The sequence below is a fragment of the Phalacrocorax carbo genome, chromosome 5 (genome assembly GCF_963921805.1).
Source record: "Phalacrocorax carbo chromosome 5, bPhaCar2.1, whole genome shotgun sequence".
NCBI classification, from domain to species: domain Eukaryota; kingdom Metazoa; phylum Chordata; class Aves; order Suliformes; family Phalacrocoracidae; genus Phalacrocorax; species Phalacrocorax carbo.
Window position 1 is genome coordinate 52,587,496 of NC_087517.1, and position 16,839 is coordinate 52,604,334.

At 41.1% G+C, this 16,839-nt stretch overlaps 1 protein-coding gene across 1 annotated transcript in view; it reads left to right on the plus strand.

Annotated features, from left to right (window-relative positions):
- Positions 1–15,943, plus strand: part of LOC104044366 (mucin-5B) — a 44,090-nt gene extending 28,147 nt beyond the window's left edge. The window contains exons 28-47 of the mRNA XM_009504182.2: positions 268–423; positions 1,793–1,885; positions 2,549–2,790; positions 3,308–3,485; positions 3,790–4,040; positions 4,475–4,658; positions 5,199–5,391; positions 6,071–6,249; positions 6,791–6,860; positions 7,013–7,134; positions 7,497–7,528; positions 7,972–8,149; positions 9,157–9,261; positions 9,894–9,934; positions 10,486–10,608; positions 11,541–11,636; positions 12,828–12,956; positions 13,764–13,803; positions 14,875–14,998; positions 15,600–15,943. Of these exons, the coding sequence (XP_009502477.2) occupies positions 268–423; positions 1,793–1,885; positions 2,549–2,790; positions 3,308–3,485; positions 3,790–4,040; positions 4,475–4,658; positions 5,199–5,391; positions 6,071–6,249; positions 6,791–6,860; positions 7,013–7,134; positions 7,497–7,528; positions 7,972–8,149; positions 9,157–9,261; positions 9,894–9,934; positions 10,486–10,608; positions 11,541–11,636; positions 12,828–12,956; positions 13,764–13,803; positions 14,875–14,998; positions 15,600–15,774 (2,711 nt within the window). The 3' untranslated portion in view covers positions 15,775–15,943. The remainder of the gene's footprint in view (positions 1–267; positions 424–1,792; positions 1,886–2,548; positions 2,791–3,307; positions 3,486–3,789; positions 4,041–4,474; positions 4,659–5,198; positions 5,392–6,070; positions 6,250–6,790; positions 6,861–7,012; positions 7,135–7,496; positions 7,529–7,971; positions 8,150–9,156; positions 9,262–9,893; positions 9,935–10,485; positions 10,609–11,540; positions 11,637–12,827; positions 12,957–13,763; positions 13,804–14,874; positions 14,999–15,599) is intronic.
- The last annotated feature ends 896 nt before the right edge of the window (positions 15,944–16,839 follow it).

The window sequence follows — 16,839 nt, forward strand, 5'->3', positions numbered from 1 at the left end:
CTGATGCTTTCACCAGCCAGTAATTCCTCTATGCAAGATGACTCCAAGAAACACCAGCAACAACAAAAAACCAACCCACTTTAAATAAATGAGGTAGACTCCCAGTGCAACTTCTCAAGTAGAAACTGAGAAAGTTTTTCAGCCAGGTAATTCATGTTTGATGATATGAGCTACAGAAGGGTAAATCCAGAGTTTGGTTTTCTTTTCATTTGTATTTCTATTACAAGTGTCCCCGTTATCATGGCATTTTCTCTTTTGGTGCCTCAGATTGTCTTTGCTGCTACAATGGAAAGACCTACTTCTTAAATGAAACTATATACAGCCAAGTATATGGGACTGAGTGCAGTGATGCTGTCTGTGGCCCTAATGGAGGGATCATTAAAACACGCATCCCTTGCAGAACACCATCCACACCAGCACAAGGTACTAGATTTATAAGAGGTTTGGTGGTGATTTTATGAAAGTCTGTAATGGTAATAAGATTCCTCCGTCTTGGAAAAAGACTCCTACTGCATGTCTAGGATACGCATAGAATTTAAGGCAGTTGAAGGTTCAGGAATGGGGGGTCAGAGCTTGTGAGTCTCATGGTGGGGACCAAAAGTGTAATTCTTACAGATTCTTACTGTCAATGTGATAAAGAGAAAATAGAGAGATTCAGCCATTTTTCAGTACAGCTTTTACAACAACCTTGGGCATACCACAGCTGACACTCTGGTGTTGTTAGTCTCCATATTTCATACTTCTAAACCTTGTTTTTCTCTTTCTCATTAGCTATATCACACTATAGTTCTTACTGTACTGTTTTCTGCATTGGAATAAGTCAGTCTCAAACGATTCACTGGAACAAGAAAATAAAGCTGCCTGGCAGTTTACTCCCTTCCCAGAAAAGAAGTTGCAGGGTAGAGGGGATGTGAATGAACAGAAAATAGGAAGGAAAAATAAATAAAGAAATGGTGGAAATTTTCCACATGATAATAGCAAAGAAAAGTAAGTGGTTAAAAAAATGTGTGGTAGGAAATTATACAAAGGGGATGAGGAAAATTAAAGTTAGCTTCTCTACTCAAGTAAGAGGAAGAACTAAAGGCTTGATGGTGAGCCAGTGTGTCTGGCGTTTACTAAATCCGTTAACAAGTGGAATAAGAAGTATAATGGAGTAATAGCTAGGAAAGGAAGGACTATTAAAAGCAGAGTGTAGGTGGCATAGTAAAATATCTAAATGATCTATCTGTATTTAAACCAACAGATTCTTTGCAACCAGGCATTAAAAGGCAAAATGGAGTACCACTGGAAATCACCTCTCCAAAGTCAGGTGAAGTCCTGCAGGATTAGACAGTTCAAAGAAACCTTAAATTGGAATGAATAAGCAACAGTAGAAGGGTGGTTTATTGTGTTCTATATAGAAAAAAAATAAATACAAGGTGTGGTGTGTGTGTATTATTCTAGTAGCATTCAGTGTAATAGAGAGTGTATATAAATACAGAGAGGATGGTTTTAGTGTGTACAAGAACATAATGTGGTGGGGGTATAAAAAAATTATTTTTTTCCTCTTTTTGTGATTGTAGAGAATGTAATAGAATCATAGAATCATTAAGGTTAGAAAAGACCTCTAGGACCATCAAGTCCAACCATCAACCCAACACTACCATGCTTCCTAAACCATGCCCTGAAGCACCACGTCTACATATTTTTTGAACACAAGACTGAGGGAAGACCTTATCATTCTCTAGATGCCATAGGGCTTGAACGTAGAGTAGTAGAGGAACTGAATATTAATTGATTTCATTTTCTGCAGAACCACATATGCAACCTGTAACATCTGCACCTCTGTCACCAGTGGTAGCCACTCCCTGCTTCTGCAATGACAAGGGACAATTGATACAAATGGGTGAGAAACTAAGCACATTTCTTCTGCATCTTTGATGTGGGAAGATATTAGATAAAGGTGCTTCAGCAAGTGCTCATTCAGCCTGCTGCACTTACACATTACCACAAGTTTTTACATCTTTGAACTGTAACTAACACCTTCAGAACTACAACTCTCCCATATCCTATAACTTTGTCCTGGTTTGGATATTCCCGGTGTAAGGAAGCTTATGCCAGATGCTAACTTCAGTGGACTCCAGCACAAACCCTGAATCCCAAACTGCTGAACATGGGTTTGTAATTCACAGTCATATTCAGAAAACAGAGGAGGGAAGACTCTTCTTCATCTGTTAGGACGTCCTGAACCTTCTGTCTCCTGGTCTTTGTGAAAACCGTATGCATTCAGTGACGTATTCAGTAGTCCCTCATCTTGTACTCATTTTCAATTCCATCTAATGTGGCCCTCCTTCAGCCTTTGTCATTTGGATGAATTAAGCTCAGGTTCAGTCACTGAATTCAAGGAGCTGCAGACAGATAGTCACACCTGAACATGGCCATTGGGTACAGACAGACCCAGATGGTTAAATGCAGGGCTGAATGTATGGTTCATCTGTGATGCGTAGGCCTTGAGGGGCACCAGTTTCTTGCACAGTCCAGCACTAACAGTCGGGTTTTGTCCTTGCAGGAGAAAATGTTTCTCTGCCAGTGAATATATCAGGTCATTGTGCTTACTCTGTTTGCAATGCGTCATGTCAGATTGAATTAATTTGGGCAGAGTGTAGAATTGGTCATACTGAGGCCCTCAAGATCTGTGACCCAGACTCTGAAGCCTGTCTACCAACATCTGCTCCTAGCACAACGAGCCAAGTTCCTGCTTCCACGGGGACTCCTGTAAGCGATTGTCTTGAGCTCATTCCTCCTAGAAAGGTGAGCCGCTTGGAAGAAGATGTATTTCTTCATCTACAGCATTGCCTGCAGCCAAGATTTGGTGTTCCCCTCTGATGCTGGTAACCACCACTACAGCTGGACTGTAGGTGTGGCTGAATTAGATGGTTTAGAAGTATATCAGAAATCCCTAAAATAGTTGAGGGAATAAGTTGAAGATTATTCTGTTCACCTGAAACATCTGAATGATTGTATGTGGGCAGAGCTACCTAAGCTGAACAAAAACTAGGAAACCACACCTGGCAGTGTCCCATCAATAGAAGTGGTCAGGACCTTAATATTGAGTCCTACACAAAATGTTTAAAACACAAGTAGATATCAAGGCTCCGTTGATTGCTATATGTTTCATATTGCCTAGTTTCCAGAGAAAGAGTAGATAGCAAATAGTGCCATGCTAGACAATTAACTGAATGGAGCATAGTTGCTGTGTGTGATTTTAAAGATTTTGTTACATTACTTTGTTATGTGTCTCTCCTCTTCTTTTTCAATCCATCAATAGTTTAATGAAACATGGAACTTTGGAAACTGCCAGATTGCCACTTGCCTGGGAGAAGGAAACAGTATTAAACTGTCCAGCATGACTTGCCCTCCTCAGCAACTGAAACTCTGTGTCAATGGTTTCCCATTCACGAAACATTACGATGAAACTGGTTGCTGTGAAATCTTTGAGTGTCAGTGTAAGTATTACGGCAGGATAATTCCTGAAATTTATGTTATGTTCAGCTGGTCCTCAAGAAAGATAAATCCATGTGGTCAACATCTACATTATGCTTATATTAATCAAGTAAGATGTAATGAAACAGAAGTCCCATCTAAAATATTGACTGTTAAGAGCAGAGAAGAGTGCCCTTGCTAGGCTAAATTTTTCTTTATTAAACTGGTTATTTCAGCTCTGACTGAAAGTGAGTAAAAGAGTTAAAACAGCTTGTACTTACAGGAAGCTCAGAAGCCAAACTTGAAGTCTGTCACTCTGTCTTCCAGGTATTTGTAGTGGATGGGGAAATGAGCATTATGTGACTTTTGATGGAACATATTATCATTTCAAAGAAAACTGCACCTACGTCCTTGTGAAGTCAATTCATCCTGACTCTCACAACTTCTGGATTCACATAGACAACTACTACTGTGGTGCCACTGATGGAGCAATTTGTTCAATGTCTCTTCTCATTTTTCACTCCAACTCTGTTGTTATTATGACACAAGCAATGGAACATGGGAAAGAAACAAACTTGGTAAAGTATTGAGTTAAAATGAATTTTCAATATTATTTTGCTGTAGTTATATTACTGTACTGCAAAATGTCCTGTCATGACAAAGGATGAAGCTTGTAAAAAATGGAATGGGTAGGAAATGCAATTACATTGCTTTCTCTCCCCCTTTTTTTCCCTTTGTGTCAACAAAAATTTGTACCTTCTAAAAACTTGGGAAATTACCACATAATTGTGTTAATAAGTTACGTTTTTCTTTGCGACATGAGTATTCAAATATAAATTACAACCTATTAAAAAGGAATCATAGACAACTACTCAAATAATTACCTTTGAGAGACTTCATTTGGTAGACCTGAGGTCTGAATTTGTGCTACTCTACTTTCCAGTTGCACAAACTGTATACCTTACTCAACAGAAGGATGTCCACACTGACGTTTTGTTTTTCTTCTGTTTAGATTTTGTTTAATGACAAGAAAGTTGTTCCGGACATTTCCAAGGATGGTATCAGGATAACCAGTTCTGGCCTTTACATCATAGTTGAAATACCTGAATTAGAAGTTTACGTCTCCTACAGTCGACTTGCATTTTACATAAAGCTCCCTTTTGGAAAGTATTATAACAATACCATGGGACTGTGTGGTGAGTGTCTTCATCAGCTAACAATAATGAAGGCAGTAAATTTTTCTCGTTCTTTCCCTCATCCCCTTGTAAACATCTGTAAATGTTTGCAACTCCACTGCTTTCTATTTCTCACAAATTTTAACACATTTATCTCTTTTTGATGAAAAATACCGTCAGCAGAATTGTAAGTCACTTTCTTTCATTCTGTTCACAGCCTGTTGGTGGATGGAGACAGGCTCTCTCTAAGCCCTTCCTCTTGATCATATCTACTCAGTGTGGGAAAGTACAAAATCTGGAGAGTCCTGTGCTAGACAGAGCCATCTCTGTTGCTTTAGCCACCAGGAGCAACGTGTCAACCAACACATCAACTCCGGTTTTCATTAATAACTGGCAAACTAGCTTTCTTTTCCTATGAACAGTTCTTGTGAACTCATCCAGGACCCCACCTGTTGTTACCTTCCCACAAAGAGGACAAATTCCCTCCAGGTTTTCTCTAAAAGCAGCTTCATCAGCATCAACTGTCCTCAAACTGTCACCTTGCTTTTATATTGCTACCAGGTACCTGCACCAACCAGAAGTCTGAGGATGCTATGAAAAGGAATGGTGATGTTATCGAGTCCTTCAAAGAGATGGCATTAGACTGGAAAGTCCCAGATCCTACCAACAGATACTGTAATCCAGGTGTCTCAGAACCAGCTGAGATTGAATATCATGAGCACTGTGAGCCTTCCAATCTGTGTAAAATAATCTGGTAAGACAAATCCCAGAAGTGCCAGAAAAATAAGTCCACAAGATAATTTTGTGCTTCACTACATGACTTGGGTGAACTGCTTATAGGACATGATGAAAATATGAAGTCTAGCATACCTTGAAATACTGAGCAGTGAACTGATGTGTGAATGTTCCTGAGTTTGGCAGATATTTTTCAGCTGCATCATCAAAATCAGTCCTCTCTTAATAGTGTCTGTTGCTTGGCACTCCCTCTGCCTGTCAGTTCTGGAGAAGCCAACCAGAAACTAGCTATAATTCAATATCTGAAAGCTCTGGATGAAAAGGAACACACTCAATATAGTAAGCAAATATGTGTGTCTGTTTTTAAAATAATTTTGTGGTTCAAAACAGGATTGTCAAGCATTCTGACATAAAAATGTCACCACATAGAATTATAGCTGTGAGTTGTGCAGGAGACTTTTCTTTGCAGGTATCAGTCCAACGTGAAATTGCTTCCTTTCAAAGCATTGTAAAGAATGGGAGGTAAAGTTCATTCTTAATCAAGCTGTGTGGTCATACTGCCTGTCAGAGCAATATGTAGTTGCATCTTTACCTTGAGGCTTCCTCTGGGTGGGGATGGGTTTGGTTCTGAGTTGAATTCTTCCTTGGAAGTAGCCCAGGGAAGTGAAATGCCATGTCTGTCTCCTTGCTTTGTGAAGGAACCTGACCCAGTGCCATGGCGTGGTCCCCCCACAGCCCTACTATGAGGCATGTGTGGCCAGCGGGTGCTCAGAACAGCACCCCAGCACTGAGTGCCAGAGCATGCAGACATATGCAGCCTTGTGTGGGCTCCATGGGATCTGCGTGGACTGGAGGAGGCAAGCGAACGGGCAGTGTGGTAAGCTGGGGAAAACCTGCTGGTAGTGAAGTGACTGTGGTCTGTTCTTTCCTCACCTACACACTTGTTCGTGTTCCTCCACATCATGAGGATTCAATCTTTCCTGAGCTACTCTGGACCTGAGAAAAAGCAGGAACAAATAGAAAATGCTCCAGTCCAGAACTAGTGCAAAACACGTGGGAAACAGGCCCATAGTCTCTCCTAAGCAGCTCAGCTGAGGAGCCCTGTGTGTTACCTAGAGCTTCATCACTAGATGGCAATACACTCTGCGTGTATTGCCACGCTTCTCTCTCTGCATGCTTTGCCCTGCTCAGAGGGACCCAGTGATTCAGATGTAAGCACTACTAGTACTGTTGCAAGCACCTTGCTGAATGCATGGATCCCCGCCTGCTGAAGCTGCAGGGACCCCCTTGCGGAACAGGAGCCTAGGCTGTGCAGACCCGTGGTGTGGGCTGCGATAGCCTGTGCAGTACATCAGTCATGCATTGAAGGCTACACATGGGTCTGAGCTTTCTAACCTGTGTGTTATAATGCTCCACAGAGGCCAGCTGTGCTCAAGATCTGGTATATAAGCCATGCGGGGAAGCAAAAAGGAACACTTGCTTCAGCAGGTGGGTCATTTCCTAAGGTACTTTTCAAGTCCATAGCTTGAAAATTTCCAAGGAAGGCTGGAAGTTCACATTCCCCTGGGATTTAGGTGTCTGATTGCCCTTGGGCAAATTTCTGCCTCTCATTCCTTCCTCTTTATATTTTAATTGTGCAGAGAAGTTATTATGGACACCCTCCCCTCCCAGAATAACACACCAGTGTTTGTTGAGGGATGCTACTGTCCTGATGGAAAAGTTCTCCTGAATGATCATGATGGCATTTGTGTTTCTGTCTGTGGTAAGAAAGAATGTAAATAGTAGAATGGGAAGGGGAGATAAGACTCTAACTGGAAGTGCACATTAAGGGTTCTGGGTACAAAGGAAACAGGAGAGACCTTGATACTCAGCCTTTCTAGTTAGGCTGGAAATGTTTCAGGTTGGCAGTTTCTGCCTGCTCTTATGCAGAGAGTGCAACTTTAAAAAGAACAAAGAGGAATGCCTTTAAGATGTTTGGGGTATACAGCCTGTGACTTTGCACTCTGGATCTCTCTTTGTGGCTGTTTCTCACATTTTAAGGCCTTCCTTCTATTCCTGTCCTCCTGCTTCTGTTGTTTTCCCCAGTTCAGTTATCATTAAAGAAATCTGTAATTAATTTTATAGGTTGTACTGCACAAGATGGGTCAGTGAAACAGGTAAGAAAAGAAAATATGGTCTTTATACTACAGCTTGGCACTGTGACCTCCTGTAAAAATGATTGTATGAGTTTCTTTTATTAATTCTAAGCTTAAATACCAGTAAACTACAATGACAGTGGGGAAGAAAACAGCAGATTTTAACTCCAGAACTTTATTAATAGTTTGAGATACAGAAGCAGAAATAGCAGTTTGTGGGAATCACTGTTTCCTGGTAGAATGACCAGGCTCCCTATCTGGAATAACATAAACCTACAAAGCAAGGTGGCAGATAATAGTATTTTTTCTTATTGTCCCCTTCTCCTCCCTCTGGGATCTGAATTCTGATTTTCCTGCATAGTAAATTAGGGCAACCCAGCTCTATACTGTCTTGCCAGAGGCATTCAGTAATGTAATGCTTCTAGTTTTTATTCTCTGAATGACTATCCCTATTGTTTTCACAGCCTAAAGAGGCTTGGGAGCACAACTGTCAATACTGTGCTTGTGATGAAGCAACCCTGAATATCTCTTGCTTTCCCCGCCCTTGTGCTAAATCTCCACCTATTAACTGCACTAAAGAGGGCTTTGTACGCAAAATAAAAACACGTCTGGATGACCCATGCTGCACAGAGACAGTCTGTGGTGAGTAGATAATTCAGATATCATAATGCGACATCATTTGCCTTTAGCAGCAGTCCTCAAGTGAGATCTGGGTACTCTACAGGTTCCAGATTCAAATAAACACACGGGAGTGCTCATTTCTTCCATCTACATGCCAAGAGCTCTTTCTATCAGAAAAGACCTCCTCTGGTCCAGCTTGTATTCTAACTAGTGCCATGACCAGCCAGATACTTACGTTGGAAAATACCCCATAGACCATTGGAACCACCAGGTGCTTCACAGGATCCTCTGGCTCTTGTCCCTTCTGAGATGAGAGGGTGACCCTTGCACAGAGATCCATCCAGTAAGGGAGGATGTGCTTGCCTTCCAGGCTCCCCAAAGGCCTCCTGTAGAGGGTCTTGATTTACGTTTGCCCTCACCTTTCCATTTGCATCTTCCCATTCCCAAATGTCCACCACAGCACAGGACCTCATCATCATCCTGCTCCTAACCTCGGCCATTCCCAGCACCTATAGGAAGATGCAGGACAGGGAATCCTGGCAATGGTGGTGGGATATTTTTCTGTTCCTCATCCCTTCATGCTGCCAGGCAGTGGTCCACTAGGCTCCTGGGATGCCTTGAGGGAGCAGTGGGCACTGCCAGGGTGCTTTGCCTTGTAAAGGCCCCAACCTTTACATCTTTGGCTCTCTTCCACTGCCTCTTCATTTTTTTCACTGACTCATTTACCTTTACCCCAGTTTGTTTCTCTCACTTCTCTGAGGGGAGGGTGTTTAGGTATTTTTAGAGATGACATCCAGTGGGGGAAAAGAAGCAGGAACAAGGGCCAGAAGTGTATGTCCAGGGAAGAGCTTTACAGTAGAGCAAGCTTAGAGATACTTCACATGAACACGTCCCAAACTCTAAAAATGTGTGGTTCAAGAATCATCTATTTCTGCTCAATTTCTTGGATGTTCAAGCTGTGGTCTGCAAGTAACACCGTTGGATAAGCAGTAAGCTTTGGCTTACTTTATCTCTGTTGTCTATTGCAGAATGCGATATAAAAACCTGCATTATCAACAAAACAGCATGTGACCTAGGCTTCCAACCCGTGGTTGCTATATCTGAGGATGGTTGTTGTCCTATCTTCTCCTGTAGTAAGTACCATGTTTCCTTAAGGTGTTTTATTTATTACTTGAACAATTTCATCTTTTCTAAATGAGTCAAAATCATAAGCAGTAGCCTCTAGCCTCTCAGCCTTTACAATTGGTGCTTTTTTTTTTTTTTCTGAGGTGGAGTAACTGCTGCAGGTTCTCTGTAACTGGTGTTTAGTGAGTTAAGTTATTGGTCAGATGCTGAATGTTGGTTACATTGAACCCATCCCAAAGCTTTGCTGCCAAATTATATTTCCAGATTCACACACCTGACCCAGCTTCCCATTGGCTCTGTTACCAGCAAGGTGGTTAACAATAAAGAAAAGCTCAACTAATTTCAAGTATGGCTAAAAACCCATGAGGTAAATAGATTTTTCCATGTGGAAAATACCAAGATATAGAATTACCCCCCACTTCATTCATAACGTCTGAGCAAGTGTTACATGTGGGCTTCCAAATAACAATTAGCACCGTGTACTAGTTAATTTTTCCCCTCTTTGTGAGGGCTATTAAGGCTAGTGAATAAGCTCAGTTCAACTCTTTGTCATCTCTAAATCATTCAAAATTCAGAGATGAGTACAGTAACTGTTTACATCATTCCCAGCACATCTTTTTCATTTTATTTTTTCTTACAGTACCAAAAGGTGTATGTGTTTCTGAAGGAATTGAATTTAAGGTAGGTCTTCTTCAAGACACTTATTTCCACATGTTAATGCTGCCTGAGTCAGAATTTTCAGAAGTTGTTATTGTCAACACTCACATAAAAAGTAGGATTAGAATGGCCAATAATTTTTTCCTGCCAGTACTCTTATGTACTATTGGAAATGTTACTGAATAGGTAATGCTAGAGACCAGTAGCTTGCTTACTAAATGAGATCTTACCTATGTTTTAGCGTCAAGAAGTAGAATTGTGACTGAATACAAATTTTAAATTTTATTGGATGTTGTAAGGTCAAACTGAGCGAAAATTGATGGATGGATTTAATGAGATAATATAATAACTCATTTAACATGATTGATGCACTTGGGAGTGTCAGCCTTGTGTTCATTTTGTGATACTGACAATTTGAGGTTTTAGAGATCTGGAGGTGTTCATTTCAGGGAGCTCTTCCAAAAATAGATCCCAAGCATAAGCATTCATTTTTGATAGTCCAGGGGATGTATGTTTATTCTAGAACCCACTGAATTCTTGCCATGGCCTGTCCTCTCTCTCCTATGTATTTCCAGCCTGGGGCAATGGTGCCTAAAAGCTCCTGTGAGGACTGTGTGTGCACAGATGAGCAGGACCTTGCAACGCAGACCAACCGCATCCAGTGTGCCCCAGTGAAATGTGAAACCACCTGCCAGCAAGTCAGTACTGCATGCTTAGTCTCCCCCACCACAAACAATGGCTGTTGAGAGGATGTACTGTAAAACTGGCATAGTATAACTGCTTCCTCCCAGCAGGATAGCAGCATATAATCTTCTATTAGATTTTTTATAAAGCCCTTTTTAGGGTGCTTGTTATTTTTGCTCTAGCAAATTTACAAGGTCACCCTTGGAAAGATGCGTGAGGGAGAATGATTGCAAACCTGTAAATGAGAAGCCTGACTACTGAAAGATGGATGCTTGTACCATTCTTTTGGTGTTGCCTATTGCCAGCTCAAAAGTTAAGATTGTAAAGAAACTGCACAGTGGTTTATATGTTTCAGTACTGGTGAACTAAGAGTGCACACAATCTGCTCAGTCTATTACTGAATGTTAGCAAAGAGTGGTTTCTTTTCCATTCTTGCTCTGGTAAGGACAGACCCTCCACCAATCCTAAAAATGAATAAAACCTTTACCCTTTATCCTGAAGCCAGCCACATCCACACACACCAAGAGACCAACGGATACGTAAAACACAAGGGAGGAAATAACTGATGCATGATCGTCACATGTCTGACAGCAGCAATTATTGTGGATAATTGTATCAGACAAAACACTAGTGGTAGACTGTGCAAGCAATCATACACTGAATTAATTTATTTGACCTGACTTGTGTGTTAACGTGAAGAAGAACAGCAAATGACATGGTTTTCAAGGTAACTGAAGTGCCCAGAAGTCACTATTCAATAAGGGAAAGAAACTGCCAGGTTTGTTTGTCAGACTTAAAGTGGTTCCAGCAGGTTTCTAAAGACAACAGAAATGAAAGCAGAAGGTTGGCTCATTTCCTCTGCTGTCTCCAGTGTGGCTTTGCTCCGAAGGTGTTTCATGAACGAGATGTCAGGTAACATGGTTAAATGGAAACTTTATTCCCACAGGGTTTCCGCTATGTGGAAGAGGAGGGTCAGTGCTGCAGCCAGTGCCAGCAAGTGGCATGTGTGGCAAATTTTCCATTTGGCAATGTGACCATTGAGGTAGGCATTCCCTTGCTCTGCACACAAGGCTGAATTATCAAAAAGACCTCAGCATTTTTTGAACCAGTGTCATACATGTTGAAGCTGGGAAGACCTCTAGGAGATTTAAAAATGTCTGTATTTCCAAAGTAAATGTAGATATTTACACAGTTGCTCTCTGCTGTGTGCATCTCACAGACACCACTGTGTTGAAAATTACGCACTTCTGGCAGGAATGGAAATCGTGTTACTGCCCCTCCTCCTCACATGCAACAGAGAGAAAGAATTTGGAGGGGGCGGTGAGATTGTGTAATACTGCTCTTGTAGAGATATGTAAGCTGGCTTATACTGCTCTGATCTGGAAGCAGTGTCATTGTCTTGCCCTGGAGATACAGGGTGAAATAACGAGTGAGGTAATATAGCTGTACTACTGCTAGTTCTGATTTTGCTGAGGTAGAAATCAAAAGTGACATAGCTGCTGTACTGTAATGTGACTTGGTAACACACCCAGGTAATACATCATGTCTTTTGAGTGTAGGGTTGTGTAGATGTGGGCTGAGCCTCAGGCTAGGTCTTTGGTTTTATTACAGCCTGCTACTCCTGTAAACAGTTAACGGCGCTGTCTCAACCAGGGACTATTGTCTTACATGTTATCACTTCTCTGTTAGCTCTTGTGTTCTGCATCTTTTCTATTTTAGCCTTTATTCCTTGAAAATTTGTCTTGCAAGCTAGCTTTTCCTGTGCCAATATACAATTCTTATGTTTCCATGAGGAGGTTTTGCATTTATTCATTAACCTCTATTATTAAGACTTTTCTCCTCTTTCACACTTTTGCTTTTCTTCTATCTATTAAAAAAGAAAACTGTTGAAATCCTTTAAAAGAATTATTTTTCTTTTGTGTCTGTTTTATCCCATGTACATTAACACACCTACCTTCTGGTGTTTCTGTTCATACCTCTATACTCATTCTGTCACCAGCTTTTGATTCTTTCCACCTAAGTGGCCACAGCAGGGATTTTACATAGGCTGGTAGTGTGTAAGCTTGGTACATAATTTGCAGATGTGAATTCCAGGCATCTCAGCACTTCCAGGGTGATATGAACAACCCAGTCGCTCTACCAGTTCATTGACTGTATTACTGTTACATTATTCTGTTTTTATTGCTATACTATATTGGGTTGGGTTTTTTTTTTTTTTCCTGTTTTTATTCAGGTTGGAAAGAGTTATAAAGCTCCATATGATAACTGTACTCAGTACACATGCATTGAATCAGCGGGCCAGTTTTCCTTGACTAGTACAGTAAAGATCTGCCTACCATTTGAAGAATCAAACTGTGTCCCAGTAAGTATTTTAGAGCCAGAAAAAAGTGTTCTGGAATAAACCCCGTTTCTCATCTGGGAGTTTTCTTTACTGTTTTGAATGAGCTACTTCAGTATTTCTTGATCTTTCTGAACTGATCATCCTTGTTTGAAGGAAATGTGCTTTTTCAGCCCTGAATGGAGTGTCCCGTGGAAGTAAAACTAAACTATTTGCAAACGCACACATTTTACTTGTTGAGGGATAAGCACTAGAACTTGTAACAGATGAGTACTGGGGCAAGAGCAAAGTTGGATTTTTCATCACTTGACAAATACCAGTGTTACGAAATGCAATTGAGCAAATGGTAACTCACCGTGGACCCCTGGGGGAACCGATGAACACAGTGTCTTCTGACACATAGTGCATCACTAAGCAAAGAAGTGGTAGATGAATGAGCAAGGGGTATCATTCATGTCCTGGCTTTCTGCCATTAGTGTTTTCCAGTAACTTTCAGAAGCATTGTGGGGCTTTGCAGCAGATCTGAAAACCAAAGCAAGGACAAAGACAGCCATTGACATCAGTCAGCTTTGGGGTATGTTCTGTGCAGACCAGGCTGTTCAATTCCAGGAGCAGCTGTTATTCTCTGGGGCTGGGGTTTTTGTTCCTGCTTCAATAGTTTTATAGATAATTATTTATAATAATTTATAGATAATTAGTACACTAATAGGTCTGATGAGGAATCTGTGCTGGTTTGAGATGAGGGAATATACCTGAACTCTCATTATCTCTACTAGCTGCTTAGCAATATGTGCATCTGAACTGTTCTGATTATGTTTGCTTTCAAAACAGGGCACAGTTGATGTGACTTCAGATGGCTGTTGTAAGACATGTGAGTCCATTAAATCACTGATTTTCTATTCCAGTATTGTTAGGTTCTCCCCTGCTTGCAGTCCTGTTTCTGCACACACTGAGTGTCTGCAGTTTCCACAGACTCGGAGACTGTTCTTACAGCAGCAGAGCTGTTTTGTACCTAAAAATCTGCCTCATTCTTCCAATGGGGACACTAAAATTCTTTGATCTCCTTTTCTGTGTTTTTAAATAACTGAAATACTGTTAGTTTGAACTATACTCTTGATAAGAAAATTTGTAGAAAATATGCTCACAGAATCACACACAGAATCACAGAATCACAGGTTGGAAGGGACTTCAGGAATCACCTAGTACAACCTTTCTAGGAAGAGCACAGTCTAGTCAAGATGGCCCAGCACGCTGTCCAGATGACTCTTGAAGGTGTCCAACATGGCTGAGTCAACCACTTCCCTGGGGAGATTATTCCAATGGTTGACTGTCCTCACTGTGAAAAATTTTCCTCTGGTGTCCAGTCAAAATATCCCCAAGAGCAATTTGTGTCCATTCCCCCTTGTCCTCTCCATGTGACTCCTTGTAAAAAGGGACTCTCCATCTTCTTTGTAACTACCCCTTAAGTACTGGTACATGGTGATGAGCTCCCCTCTAAGCCTCCTTTTCTCAAGGCTGAACAAACCCTGTTCTCCCAGTATTCTTCTATCCAGAAATTACATAGAAAAAAGGGTCTTTTTTTGTAACATCCACCCAGAAATCATAGGTTGTTATAGAGTCACAAATGTCATTTATAGCAATTTAAAAAAAACCAAACCCTTCCTGTCTCCTTGAGATCTTGGTTCAACAGTATCTTTGCATGAACTTGTACAAGAGTCTTCATTTAAGCTAGTCCACAAGTAGAATAGTGCCTTGACCAGCAGGAAATTGCTTTGCTGAATTAGTGCCTCTTTGCACTCCATTTGGGATTTTTTTTTTGGATACGCACATGAACTGTAAAAAGTTTTAGTAGGATGATCTGCCCTTGATTTCCTAGCAGTTACCTTTCAAAACATTTACTTCCCAGTCTAAAGAAGTCTAACAGCAGTGTTTTCCTACACAGGTATCGACCTGCCACATAAATGCAAACGCAATGTAAAAGAGCAGTATCTCGTCCATAACAAGTGTAAGTCAGCTGCTCCAGTCCCAGTGCCCTTTTGTGAAGGGACATGCAGTACCTACTCTGTGTAAGTAGGAAGCCTTTCCCTGTCCTTCCCCATGTCTGGTCTTCCTGGGATCTTGTCGCCAATGGGCTGCAGCTGTTTGTCCCCTTCCTGCTGTTTAGAAGGACCCGGTTGGGAAACTGAGTGTGCAGAACAGCAGTCATTAGCAATGTGACTAAACGTCTTTAGTATGACAGGAGTGCCTTATCTTAGGACAAGAAGTTCTTTTGAAAAGACAGTAGCCAGATTTATTAACTACCTGTTCTTAAACATGTCCTTATGTGGTTTTTGAACAGCTCTGGTGTCCAGTCAAGTTTTTTCCTGCTCTTTGGTGTCTTCATGAATTGTTCCTTTCTGTCTTGCCAGAATGGGCCTAATCCAAAATCCACTGAAGTTACTGGGATTTTCCCCATCAGTGTCAGAGGATCTGGCCCTGCACGGCTAGTAGTGTCCTGAGGAAAGACTGTTATGAATAAGCAGAATAATAGATAGGAAATAAGGAGAAAAATAGATAGGAAATTTTGCTTCTCTGCTCCTTAAAAGTACCTCCCTTTGAACTAGCAAATATGGTTCTGTTTGGGAAGACAACAGGCAGCAGACTGATGTGCAAATCTCATTTCTGTAGGTATTCCTTTGAGGCCAGTGAAATGGAACACAAATGCATTTGCTGCCATGAAAAAAGGAGTCATGAAGTGAAGGTGGAACTGGTTTGCTCTGAGCATAAGACAGTCCAATTCACATATGTACATGTAGATGAATGTGGATGTGTGGAAACAAAATGCCCCAAGAGGAGAACATAAGCATAAACTAAAGGAAATATTTCAGCTCCTATTTAATGCTTCCCTAGCAAGTGAGTAGTTTAGAAAACAGCTGTGAGTAACCTTCAAATGACTATACTTCTCTCTTGTGCTTTTTCCTTCTGGTATTATATGCAGTTTGGGAAATTATCTAAAGATTTTATTCTAAATGTTTGTAGAATAAACTGCATTTCAAAGAGGACTTGTTCTCCTGTTTCATGGGGCTGATAATGGGGCAAGGTGGTTAATGTCTTTAATCCTATGGTGGTGTATAAACCAAGCTTATTACAAGACACTCTAGAGTCAGCTGATGCCTTTCAAAAGTCCTGCCTGAAGAAAATGTACATTGTAAAACCATAACAACATGCATCACTTCATTTGCCTTAGAAAGGAAACAGCAATCACTTCCACAGCTGCCATTCAGTCCAAGAGGCAGGGCTCAGCTTGGGGACACATTTGTGTTCTTCTCCCCAGTCATTCTGAACATACTTTGCCTGTGACTCTGAGTCACTGGAGGAAACCAAGGTGCTTTTTTCCATCTGCACAGTGAGCACTACATCAGGAGTGTAAAAGCATTTTTTACATATACACTAGAAAATTACTACATTTGTACCCTTATTGTGAGTCCTTATCTCACTGGTGTTTTTAATTATTTGCCAACATCAGACTCTAAGCTGTGTGTCAAGTGAGAGACAGATGTTCAGTCTCACTACTGGTTATGTGACTATGATTTGTGTTACAAATAGCTGACTCCCAGCTAGCATGTCCAATGGCACTGGTGACAGTATTTTGTGTGGACAGGAATCAAAATGGTCCAACAATACCTTCAGAGTACGGAAGGAAGGCAGATGCGGCTGTTACTTGAGCAACTCGGTCCTTTGTGACCTGAATGAGAACTGAGGACTGTGACTTTCTCAGAGTGCTGTGTTCTGCAGCCTGCTGTGTGTGGGCTTTTGGGAATTGTCTTGAAGGGAATGCTTTTGAGCTGAGCAAGTAGATACAAAGTGCATTAACCTTTAGCTTTCCATTTTAAAATGCTGCAGCTATTGACCCCCAAGTAATCTTTAA